Here is a 13,379-nt window from a genome sequence, read left to right as displayed (position 1 = left end):
TTTTATAAGGATCAAATCCATCTGGAAACAGTCCACTAGATCAGCAGGGGATTTTTATGAGTCAGATATGTTTCAGAGAAGATCCTAATTAATTTTCTACCTCTGAGAGTTAAGACATGGAGAAAGAGTCAAAACAATTTTTCTCAGCTGCCATTCCTGTGAAAGAACTACACGATACCCCAACACAATGTTTTCACCACACTCCATTGCATCCATCTTCTTGTATGGATTAGCTCATCTCTCTTCTTTGGCCATAAATAATTGTGGAAACATTTCTAAGCTTCTACATCTTAGAATGAAGTGTTTGGTTATCTTTCACCTCCTTCAAAAATGAAGGATGGGAGCAAAGCATCAAAAAAACAACGGCCACTGTTTTGCTAGGTATTTGTTTCCAGCTTAAAAAAAACAACTGATAGAATTTTGGATTCTATCTCTGTCTATCAGAAGACAGAGTTGGCTTAACCCTCTCAAAGGAATGAAAACATAGAAGACAAGTATTTTAACATAGCCTTGATATACTGCACTCCATTGGATTAGCAATTGGTTGTAAATTGCTTTCAGGAATGTTCTAAGATGTGGAGACATGGGGTGGGGATGACAGGGAGTCAGCGTCTCCAATCTTTACTTAAAGGGTGAAAGATACACATTTCCATGCCTATTCTTTCCAATGCAGAAGCCACAAAATAAAATAACTGAGTTTACAGTAGTTGACAGACTGTAAATTGTGGTATGGGACAACTTCCACTCTGCAGGAGTTTTCCAGCATGTGATAGGATTCACAGTCTAAGCCAGGGGTCTTCAAATGTGGCCCTTTTATGACCTGTGGACTTCAACTCCCAGAATTCCTCAGCCTGGCATGCTGGCTGAGGAATTCTGAGAGTTGAAGTCCACAAGTCATAAAAGGGCCAAGTCTGAAGACCCCTGGTCTAGGCTAACTCATTGGGTGGGGGCGGGCAGCTTTTTGATCTAGTAACTGACTCCACTGTGTTCCTTGTGAGGAGCTTGACTGTGATGTATAAAGCTACATTGCAAATTCTGTCTAGAGATGGAAAAAAACAAAGTGAAGGTCCTGGGTTCCTAAGCCTGAGCAATGAGATTTTAATCTTTTGCATTTCTGTCATAGTATATATAGCACTCATGGACTCCAACTTTCCCCTAATTTTGGACGTTTGAGGTCGTTATTAAAAAAAAACATCCAGAGCTTGTTTCCTGCCCTTATAGCTTTCATTGATGGACACTTGATTTTATGATAGATTTTTATTCATTTTTTAATGGCTTAATTTCTCTTGCTGCTCCTGGGCTTTAATTTTTTTTGTTTATTCTTCAAAGTTGGTGTGTAGTTTAGTTTATTAGAAACAAGCATTATAATGTTTAAATAATTAAAAACTAGAGAGTAGAAGATTTCTCAATATATTCAAAAGTTTAAAGGGAGGTTAAAATATTGTTGCATTAAAAATACAGTTCTGGTTCAGTGGAAAAAAAATAAATTGGCTTCTATACTAAAATTTTATACAATCCACAAAAATAGATCTCTGAAAAAGAACAAAATACATAACAGTGAAATATATTCTAAATCCAACCCCCCAAGTTATGAATCTGGGTTTAATTTCTATAAAATACTGGAGAGAGAGAGAGAGAGAGAGACTGTGTACTGTATTTAAATCTGGTTTTGAAACATGGAATTAGTAACCCAGCCCAAATTTAGACACAGTTAAACCCTTTTAATTTGAAGGACTTAAGAGCACCTGATCATATGGGACTGTGGCCTATTTTGCTGCTGTGAGATTTCGAGAGACAACGTTTATTCCCACATAGGCCTTTGTAAGGGCCCCTTTTGTTAGGTGAGGTTCCCAAAGTCTAAACTTGGACGGACTCAGAAGGAAGACTCCAGGCCTGGCTTTCTTGCAGCCTGTTCCTTCTCTCGTCGCTTACATTCCCGCCACACCGTGAAAGGATTGACGAAAGCCAGAAGCATTAACACTATGAAGGCAATGTTAACCTGGAAGGAGAGATGGAGAAAGAATGAAAACACCCAACCTTCAACCAAAATAATTCCAATGGAATTTGGGTCACTTCCCCAAGCTAGTAAAAGTCTTTCAAGCAGCGTATCCTGGATCCTAACACCCCACAGCCAGGGGTATGGTTGACATCCCGACAGGGAAAGGGATACAGAATACTTACATAAAAGGAATCCCCCTTTAGTGGGCCTTCGATGAGTGCAAAGCAGGCATACTGTAGAAGGGACACCACAGCTGAGAGTCCCATCACCAGACCATAGAGTTTCCCAAAGTGTTCAAGGGGAAAACTGTAAAACAAAATGTGAGCAGGAGGTGAGTTATGCAACAAATCAGCTCAGGCGTTTTTGAGTGACTTTTCCTCATTGTTGCCTTTATTGCAACTTGCCACTGCTCTTCACCTTTTTCTGAGCCTCCCTTCTTGATCTTTCTGCATCCCTAGTAGGATGAAGGAGGTAGGTAGAGCATTTGTTTGAACCTACTTCAGTGTTTCGTGGCTTCCTCACACAAAAGCATGATAAAAAAAGGAAGGACATTTCGGTATTCACATATAGTACAAGTAGTCCTCAACTTACAACAGTTCATTTAGTGACTGTTCAAAGTTACATCATCAGTGAAACAAGTGACTTATGACCATTTTTCACACAACCGTTACAGCATCCCCATGGTCATATGATCAAACTTCAGATGCTTAACAATTAGTTCATATTTATGACTAAATTTATGGTTACAGTGTCCTGGGGGGGAGGGATCATGTGATCACCTTCTGACAAGCAAAATCAACAAGGAAGCCAGATTCGCTTATCGGCAAATTTACTAATGTTACTAATTTAATAAGTGCATTGATTCACTTAAAAACTGTGAGAAAAACAAGTCATAAAATGGAGTAAAACTTGCTTAACAAACTCGCTTAACAAATGTCTCAGCAACAGAAATTTTGGTCTCAGTTGTGGTTGTAAGTCAAGGACTACCTGTATTAAAATATATGTCAACAGATTTAATGAATTGATATTCATTAAATATTCAAGGTTGACTCAGCCTTCCATCCTTCCAAGGTAGGTAAAATGAGGACCCAGATTGTTGGGGGCAATAAGCTGACTTTGTAATAATGCCGCTTGGGGTGTGTGTGTGAAAGCCCTAATAAGCAGGCATATACATAGAATGAAGGCTACTGCTAAGCTTGTAAGCCACCCTGAGTCTTCGGAGAAGGGCGAGATATAAATGGAATTAAAATAAATAAATAAATAAATATCTCTGTGGAAAGGCCCAGGCTTTGATATGACTGAACCAAGAAGTGTACTTTCTTCCTTTCTGATTCAGTTCTCACTGCAAAATACAAATAACAGGAAATAATCTAGCCTCATGCCTGTTTTCACATAAGTTAGTGTAAGTACTGCTGTCATGTCTCCACTTGTTATTAGCATAGTTCATCTATGTTATTAGACATTCGAAAAAACAGAATGCCCAATAAAGTGTTCAATAAAGATTGGAAGGGTATTTTAATAGAACACTAAAAATCTAAAACAATGGTTGTTATGGTTGTGTTATGAACTGCAGAACTTTTTTCTAAGCAAGAAGAGGGGAGGAGAATTGGGCAGGCCAGTTGCAATGCACACAGGAGGAAATCTTAACCTTTATTAGCAGTTTATATTAGCAGTGAAAACATGAAAAACTGGAAAAAGCACATATGGAGCTTCCAATAGACAAGGACCGACGGACAACATTTTTCCTCATCAGAATCATAATGCCCTGTGATAACTCTGTGTCATGCTTAGCAATAGTATTCCCTTCCTCTCCCCATTCTTCTCAAGTCTTCCTTCCCAATTTCTCTTACGCAATAGCCAAGAAGGCAGCATTGCCACCATAGAGGAAGGAACGGCTCAGAACTTGCAAGATGAATGTGGCATACTGCACAGGCAGCACAGGAATGGAAGCACAGATGGAGAAGGCCAGGCACTGTACCACTGTAATGAACAGGGACAGGATACAAGAACGGAGATCAGCAATAGGATCTGGTGCCCCTGCAATGAAGAGAGAAAATTCAGCTAAGGAGAACTCCAAGCACCAAAGTTTTGGCAGGGCAATCTAATCTGGAAGCTAAATCCCCACAATTCAAAGGACATTCCTGAATTACCTTCTCCCTTCTTTTGTCTGTGTTTGTGCCAGTCAAGAATAAGCCCATTCCAAGGGGCACAGAGGACTCCACAGAGCTGCGTGAAGGCAAATGCATTGGTGAAGCTACTCACTGTGGATTAAAACAACAACAACACGGAAGATCAAAGATAACTGCAGTGTCATTCCAAAGGCAACCTCCCCAATGCAATGGTATATTTTTATTTCTGAAACTCATTGTAGGTGTTTAAATGAGGTTAGAATGTGTTCAGGTTTTGACTCTTTGGTCATCCAGTTCTCAGAAAAACTCTCCCTTTGGATATGGAACAAAGCTTCAAACAAGACTGATATGAAAGGAGGCTGGTAGTTCTCTCAGCTTGCTGGCCAGTCCTATCTAGCAATCAACAGCGGAGTTCTGCCATTATTCATATCTGAGTTTTAAAATGACACAATTTAAATCTTATTTCAGCAGCTTATCTTTGCTCGAAGACAGAGAAAAGCCTTCAGGGCAGGCCTCAGGCTATGTTTGATTACATCCTGACCCCATCATCTCAGGAGAGAAGAACATTTTGGAAGAGAAATCACCTGCCTTTTGTTCCAGGAAGGGAGAAAAGGGGGCAACATAAATAAAATAGAGCAGTGGAACATGTGACGTATTCTAGGAGAAAACTTTCTTTCTGAGACTTAAAAGGTTTGCACATTATGCTAAGCCATTATTATATGAAAGCAGTAACTTTGGAGGAAAAAATGGTTGGATTCCAGAACTTACTCAGGCAAAATCAAGCATATCACGGTTTAGTTTAGTTTAGATATGAGGACTCAGCAGCTGCATATTTCTTATAAGGCAAGAGTGTGCAATTTCCATCTGCTCAAAGATTGAACTAGGCTTTGTGTGGCAAATTAAGGACAGAAAGGAACTGAAATTATTCTGTTATGCTCCCCAAATTATTTTAAAAAGTAAAAGCAAAACAAAACCACAAATTGACCACAAAAAAACTTGCTGTAAGCTTCCATTGTAAAGCAGTGTCCTTTAGCAGGCTTTCCCCCATATTTTCCATTTGCTGCCCCAATCAATACTTCTTTTAACTGTTCCTATTCATTTTTTGTAGTCATCTTCCTTATTTCTTGCTTCTCACTTACGTTAAATTTATTAGCCATTATGTATCTTTTCCTATTCTCTCATTTTCCCCAAGAACCACTTTCCCTCCCCACAATTCTTTGGGTTCCCTCAGTACCGAGGCCGGCGTCCTTATTTGCGAGTTTTGTCAGCATGGGATTGAGGGTGCCAATGAAGAGGTAATGGCGCAGCTGCATCACTGACAGCCATATCAAGTGCCAGAAAAACAACATGGAGAAAACACATTTCCAAAAGGATTTAACAGGCGGTTGCTTGGCGTCTGATCCAGTGTCACCATCACCTAAAAAAAAGAAAAGTGGATATATTCTGGAATTATGTCCAGTCTGTTTATTATATCACAAACTCAGAATGTCTTCACACAGAAGACTAGTTGCTACTGTTTCTCTGACTGCACTTCCAGGATTAAATAATTATAAGTCACACACATGTTGATGTAAGTTTTATTATGGCCAGGGAATAAAAGGTTTGGTTAAGTAGGGAAGAGATAATTATTCCTATTGACTTCAAACCAGACCCACCTAAAAAGTACGTGAAAATAAATTCTACGGTACAGAGGACATCAAAAGTTGAACTAACTATGCCTTCGGTAACAGTTGCTGCAATGTATGAAGTCGCAAAACACCCTCTCGCTTTTCTATCAGCCTCCGATCAATTGGCTGGCAGGGTACAAAGCTGCTGTTTCTCACTAGCAATTTGCAGCAGGGTCACTGGGAGGAAAAAGGAAACAGTATTTCATAGTAACATGACATTAAATATGATTAATATCTTGCTGGAACTTCAAGTAGTAGATCCCACATCCTGGGGAAACTATAAAAAGTGAAAAATTGTGACATTTGAGCTCATTCCTCCTATCTGCTCACCCATAAAAAACAGTTGACTGCAATAGCCTAGAAGCACATGGTGACTTGGGAGCTGATCATGTTCCACGATGCCTAACAGCTAAGAAAATGGGTAATTCAAACCTGACTTCGTGTGTGGAACTCTAAAGAGAGAGAATGAGGCAAAAGAAGGAGAATAAAGGAAACTGGATACAAAAAAAGGAGCATCTCTCAATCCTGGATGAATTGTGGAGTCCAGTGAAGGCTGCCTCTGAAATATACCTGGAGGCAGACTCATATTCTATCATTACTTTGCAGAAGAACCTAAAAATTACACAGGAGGATAGCCCAGCCATTCCAAATGATGTAATCCTAGCTAATAGGAGATCCACAGGTGGTTGGATTAGAAGACCTCCAAGGTCCCTTCCAGCTCTGTTTTTCTATTATTCTGCCTCAGCCTCTACCTTTGTCAACTGTCTCCTTGATGGTAGCTTGTTCTCCTTTGAGTGCTGACTCATGGTGTAGATTATTTGAGTCTTGGGCTTCATCTGCAACTGTGATCTTGGGGGAGCCTTGTTCCTCGTATGTGCGGTAGGAATGGGAAATCCTAGGACAGTTCAATCTGCGGATACAGGAAATATGACACATACCTTGTTCTTCCCTTGGCCTTGTGAACTTATTTCTACATACATCTTGTGTACAAAATTTTACGAATGTTATATATGCACAGAAAAAAAGGAAAAGGATTTACGAGTAAGCTTTTATTAATTCTTGAAGCCATTGAACCATAGTATGAAAATGCAAAACTGAAATGAAATTAGTCAGCGTTAATAAATATTCTACAACATGTATACACATTAAGTGGATAATCAAACATACAAAGCAAAAGGCAGGAGAAAACCTCAGGGACACTGAAAATTGTGTTTTCTGGTACAAACCACTTTCCGCGTCACATTTGACTTAATAATCGTTCTTTCTAGATCCTACCCCTTACTGCTTTCCTTTACTCTTTCTTTGCATTAGTATCTCTGAAAGGCGAAAAAGAATTACTGGTCTGCTTGCTGATACTGACATCTACCTTTATTTGGAAGTAAATCCATTAAACTCACTGCCCCGGTTCAGATATAATGCAATGCATAATGTGATTTATTTGGTTTTGGCACAGAATGATGAGTTAACTCACTTATTGTGGCTCAGCATAATGCATGAACTACACCAGCAGAGCCAGTCTATATCTGGCATGCAGATGGATCTAACTGCAACTCCTCTTTGAAGAAGCCCAATCAGGAACAGAAACAAGGTGAGAAGACCAAGGATGGCTTTCCAAAGATGATTTGAAATTAGTAAGGCGCACTTGGAAGCACAGAAGAGGCAAGTAAGTGGAGAGTTCAGCTCTTCATCCCTTGTTTCCCTCCTGATTTTCACTCACATGAAGTGGCTTCATCAATCCTAAGCGAATTTAGAGAATTATGAGATGTATTTCATGAAATATGAAATTAAGTGTCCATATTTGCAAATAAACATATAGAGGTCTGGCTTGCTAATGACACTTATCTAATCTGCAGGCATACTTAATCCAATTAAATGGCCTGAGTCATCCCAGGGCAGGCTGCCTGTTCTACTGTTATGTTCAGATGTTTCTGAAATTTGTTTAGCACCTGAGCCAGAAACTTGACATAACAACTCAGGAACAAAAATGCTTAGGATGAATAGGCAGGCACAATAAAAGTTATGAATCTAAAATTGTTAACTGAACGATGCTTGGATGTGTCTTTTAACTTAAATAGCAGCTGGGTGTTAAGAATAGACCTAACGGTGCAGCTTTTCTAGGCTCAAATTACTTTAGCACACCAAACTGCTGTTAAAGGTACACTGACAATCAGATGCGGAAACACATCCCTAGACAAATCCAAAGGACAAGCTTTCCCAGTGCATGCCTAAAATAGCACTCAGAAAGACGGATTGTCTTTATAGGATTAACTGAGAGAATCTAAAGATCCCTAAAATATGTTCTCTGGTCACTAAGATTTCAGACATCACGGTAATAGCTAGAAAAAGGAAGCAGCAACTGGAGAAAAATGATAGGAAAATAAGAGGGGACTAGGATTTTGGGAAAGTCACACAGAGGAGTCAGCTGCCAATCGGACAGAAGTGCTGCTTACCCATATGTATAGCCTGGGGGCAGTGGATAAGGAATATGGTATCGGGGCATCAGGAAAAAGGTGCGAACTAAGTGCCAGGCACTGCAAGCAGACATGAAGAAGAACATGGCTCCCAGGGAGAGGCCTTGCTCATACAGGAGCTGAGGACAAACAACGTATTCCAAGATAAGCTGGCTGTATTTTAACGCTCCTACCATGTGCGCCAATCCCTGAATTCCTGCAGAAATGTAGCAAGGAAGATGGAAAGGCTTCAGTTCCCCCTTTCCATTTGCTCTATCCTGATCATTAACAGATCCTTCTCAGGAGATGAGGGCGGTTTCTGAAATGGTTGGGAAATTGTTTGGTACCACCACTGAACATGTTTAAAGGGCCCATTGCCAGAGTGAGAGGGACAAGGATCCAAATAGGGCAACGCTAGGTCATTGATGTGAGCGACGATGAGATTTCATGTGTTTTCCTGGGTGGTTTGAGAGTGTTTTTTTACATGTTTCCTAATTCAAAAGGGGAGAAAATGGCTGCTGGGCCCAAGAAAAAAAAGGCAATTTCTTTAAGGAGGTAGGTGCGGTGTATCCCCACTTCCCCACTGGCATACAATTTTGGTTTAAGATTCTAAAGTGCAGTGCATACCTACACTAAATTCTAGGCCTGGGTTTATAAAACTAAAGTTCACACAACATGTTATATCCAAACAAATACACAAATGGTCTGCTTTCCACAGCAGGCTAAGATAGTGTCTGGTAATTACAATCAGTTTGAATCCTAAACTTTATTTTAGCCTCCTCTAGATGCTGGGTGAACCCAGCCAATTAATAGTGCCAGCAGGGTGGGGATGATGGGGGATATAGTCGATGCAACATGTCACACAGCACAGTTACATTGGGTCTCTCAGTGTTAGCTATTCATTCTGCTGGGAATTGCCCAGAAACTCTAGTTCCTAGTCTCCTCTACAAGCAAAACTCTGTCACAAAAGAGCTTTAGAAAGCTGAGTCATAAATTACAAGAAGCAACAGGACAAAAAATCCTCTCTCTCACTTTAAGTGCAACTTCCTGCTGAAATCAGGCTCACTCTGCTTTCAACAGCAAACCTCTCCCGGTCCCTCCTGAGATCTACACGGAGAACAAGGACCAGATTTTGTATGACAGGCAACTGCCTCCCTCTTTTCCATCCATCCTCCGTGTCTGAAATGCAAAGTACTCTCCCATAATAACTTATGGTAAATGGAAGGAAAGCCACCTTACGCTTTTCTTCCTGCTGTTCCACCCACTCAACCCAAAAGGAAAATAAACATGTATGTATGTATGTGTGTGTATACATATACATGTACATGTACATGTACATGTACATATACATATACATATACACATACACATACATATACACATACATACATACATACATACATACATACATACATACATACATATATATATATATATAACCCTTCAGGAGCGCAAGGTGGTATACATAGCATTCCCTCTTCCTATTTTCCTCTGCAACAACCCCATCAAAGAGGTTGATCTGAGAGTCAGCATGGCCCAAAGCCTACAGAGCTTCTGTGGCTGATCCATCTAAACCTAGATATCTCCCCAAACAAATGGCAAAAGGGAAAGGGATGCAGAGCCTCTTTCCCTCATCACCTTTTGCTCAAAGTCAGAGATCCGTTAAGACTGATTTTCACTGGAGAAGAACCAATACCACTACCAAGAAGGATGAAATAGGCAACTGTCTCATTTTGGCTGTAAACTCTACTCTGCCTCGTGTGGACTACCTGAATGCAGAAAAGTGACTTTGGCATATCAATTGGCTGTTAACAGCATTAATGGTGAAAATGTCCCAGATTCATGGCCAAATGCAAACGGTGACCTTTCTCTAATGCCCACTAGCAAAGGAGCTGTCTGCATACAACTAACGCTCTTAGGTATGCTTGGCTAATCTGTGCAGAAATGTACAGTATTTCCAAATCAGCCTGATCTTGTCCTTTAATGAGAAAATGAATCTGCTGGAGGCAAGAAGGAAACGTATTATCTATAGTCTTAATTTCAAGCATATAAATCCAGATCAAATATCTCTGAATGTTAAACCAATTCAGGACAATTCAATTATCTATTTAGGCTAGCTTATTTTATTTTTTCCCCCTGATCTTGCTTATCTCCTCTCTTGTGGTCCTCCACACCATGATTGTGCTCTCCTTATGTCTTAGCCTCAGTCCTAAAGTTGCAGCCTGGCTTGCTTTGAAGTAGGCTGTTTCTTTGAATGTCTAACCCAGTTATCAGCTAGTCATTAATTCATTTAGTGCTGATAATTTAGATGGATCTAAGGTCATGGTTTAGTGCTACAGATAAGGAAAATGAGGAAATTTTGTGCCTACGATGGTGATCCCGCACCTACCAAAAACAGCAATAAGGCAGTAAAGCTCAAAGATAGAAGTAGGAGCCTTTTTAAAATTAAAGATGAACTTATATGGGAGGCAAAAGAAAATGGAAAAGCCTTTCTCACCAACCTTGATGATAAGAAATACAGCTGAGGAAGAATCAAAGGCTCCATTGTAGAGGGTAATGATGGTGGACCGATGTTTTCCAAACAGATTCCCAACCTGGAGAAATAAATTAAAAGGTCCAATCCCCTTCACTTCTACTTAGGCTAGAATATAAAAAGTTAGATGCTATGGAAGAACAATCAATTTGTAAAATAGATTTCTTCCATGCCTGTGGCCACCTTTCATGGGATTTTATCTCCAGGCTAGCCTGATACATTCTGAAGAGGAAAATGACATAATGGTTCTCTTTTCCCAGCTTGTTTTGAATATCCCCAAAAGAGGAAATAAAGATATCTCTGGGATCTCCCGCCACCCAAGTAAAAGTTGTTGTGGTTAGACTTATCCATGCCCCCCCTCCAAAGTTCTTTCCCAGAATCCCTGCCCAGTAGGATGCATAAGGGAAGAAATTCAAACCTGCATATTTGTGAGAATGAGAAGGATCCCACCAACAGAGAGAAATGTCAATGCTGGATACAACATTATTGCGGTGGCTGGGAAGAAGAAAAACCAAGATATAGATAATATATCTTTCAAAGTATTGTTGCCCATTTTCCATATTCTTTCACAGCACAGAACTAGAAAATCAGTTGTGCTAGTGCAAGAAAAGCCATTCATATATTGGCTAACAGCTCCCAACCTAACAATTCCCAATGTACATAGTACGGAGCATAGCAAACTGTAGCAACATATATTTTGTACCAGTTCTGAGAAATTACTAATAAAAAGCATGAACCCACGATCTTTGTCCTGCCTTTGTCTTTTGATAAAAATTAGCAAAAAGTATCGGCCAGATGTGCATGAGCAGAAGTGAGCTAGACAATGCACATGATTTTTGTGGAATGCTAGTGCCAGCTCTCAACAAAACACATAGACTTCTTTTTCAAGAGGCACCCATCCAGTCAGACACCTTGTAATCTTTCAAGATAAATGTATAAATTAACATTAAGATAAATCCCAGTCAAGTTGATTCAGAGAATAGCACAATGATAAGCTAGGATATGGAATATCCTTCACATTTAACTACCAGTACTTGTCAAGCTTTGAACAGTAAAAGGATAGCCACTACCTGTCATTTAGCCAACAAAGTTTAGTTTAAACATGGCCATTATTAACCAAGGCATTACCAGTTACCAAGGCATTCTATGTACCATGCCCTACCCTTAACTCTATGGTCCACTATCACTAGTTGGACCCACTAAATTGCCTTAAGTTAAGGATGAATTAATAGAATAAGGAGAACAAGGATCTTGGGATTTTTTAGTAGTCGCATTAAAGAAAAATAAAAAACAGCAGTTATTACCTTTATATGAAAGAAAACCTGGCAGTACAGTATTTCCTTTTCTGTATAACTTTTAAGATACTGTCTGTATCTGACAGTATTAATTTGAACTACAAAATCGGAAAAATTTATCCAAGTTTCCCAAACTGTGTAACTACAGGTAGTCCTAGACTTACAACCATTTATTTAGCAACCTTTGAAAGTTGCAACACCACTGGGGAAAAAAAAAAGACTTATTACCAGTTCTTTCACTTATGCCTGTCACACAGTCTCTGCAGTCACAGGATCAGAATTTGGGCCCTTGGCAACTGGCATGGATACCAACACATGTTTGGTGAACTCAAGTGGGCTCTTCATTCAGAAGCACTCACCTGCTGAAGAAAATGCAATGAGGACAGTACCGGTGGTGTAGGAGAATCTGGAAAACAAAAGGAGAGCCTGAGCTGTGAGTGTATATGAAGTTGTAGCACATTTTCACTTCATCTCCACCAGACACTGTGGCTTTCTTCTCCAGCTTTCCATCCTTAACCTAGATAGGTAGATACGGTAGGTAGTTGTGGCAATTATGGGCATTGTTAGAAGAAGAAGGTCAACTGGTCAGCCAATTGTAACAGTAAAATGAAGTCTTGGATTGAGGATATTGGAAATACTTAGGGAGAATGAAAGAAACTATGCTGACTGAGGAAGAGAACATAAGGTTGAAATTAAAAGAAATGGAAGAAGTGAGCAGGCAAGTACACTTTGGGGCTAAATTCTAGTTTAAGCTAATTAGTAATGTATCATACATATGATTAGTACAAGCTATCATGAAGTTTCACACGAAGCACGCTTTTGAAACTATTCACAAAATAACATCCAAAGCAAAGTAGTTGCCTCCTTCACCGCTGAGGCTGCCTCTGGCAGTTTCAACAGAGCCTCTTCTGATGCTTCCAGTCAGCTCCTGGATATGCCAGAAGCAGCCTCTCCGCACGTCCAGTGCATGAAGTCTCATCTGACTAGTGGAACTTTAGGATGGGGGCTTTGAGGTAATGCAAAGTACAAAGCCCAAGTGACCTATCACCTGGTTGGAGATACTCTGCACCGGTAACAGGTCAGGTTAAGTGTTTCTGAAATCAGTTCTCTTCTCTTCTTCTGAAAGTCCAAGAAACAGGAAGAAGAGCCAACCAGCTTACCAATCTTCTCTGAGACTGGTAGACATTTGTCCCAAAACAGCTCAGCTATACACTGGAGGGGGGGAGGGGGCTGAGGGATAAATATAGAGTGGAACTCCTGATTGAACTTCAGTTGCTTCTCAGATGGGCCTTTTTTTTCTGGACAG

At 40.0% G+C, this 13,379-nt stretch overlaps 1 protein-coding gene across 1 annotated transcript in view; it reads right to left on the bottom strand.

Annotated features, from left to right (window-relative positions):
* Positions 1-1,396: 1,396 nt before the first annotated feature.
* The window catches only part of SLC43A3 (solute carrier family 43 member 3), a 32,222-nt gene continuing 20,239 nt past the window's right edge, over positions 1,397-13,379 (bottom strand). Inside the window, exons 4-13 of the mRNA XM_081322424.1 lie at positions 12,433-12,479; positions 11,197-11,273; positions 10,747-10,839; positions 8,246-8,385; positions 6,548-6,705; positions 5,363-5,545; positions 4,150-4,260; positions 3,850-4,036; positions 2,182-2,305; positions 1,397-1,999 (exon numbers count right to left, since the gene is read on the bottom strand). Coding sequence (XP_081178550.1) covers positions 1,874-1,999; positions 2,182-2,305; positions 3,850-4,036; positions 4,150-4,260; positions 5,363-5,545; positions 6,548-6,705; positions 8,246-8,385; positions 10,747-10,839; positions 11,197-11,273; positions 12,433-12,479 — 1,246 coding nt within the window. The 3' untranslated portion in view covers positions 1,397-1,873. The remainder of the gene's footprint in view (positions 2,000-2,181; positions 2,306-3,849; positions 4,037-4,149; positions 4,261-5,362; positions 5,546-6,547; positions 6,706-8,245; positions 8,386-10,746; positions 10,840-11,196; positions 11,274-12,432; positions 12,480-13,379) is intronic.

Source organism: Vipera berus (genome assembly GCF_964194415.1).
Source record: "Vipera berus genome assembly, chromosome: 1".
NCBI classification, from domain to species: domain Eukaryota; kingdom Metazoa; phylum Chordata; class Lepidosauria; order Squamata; family Viperidae; genus Vipera; species Vipera berus.
The sequence above is the reverse complement of the archived record's forward strand: the minus strand, read 5'-3'. Positions and strand labels throughout refer to the sequence as shown.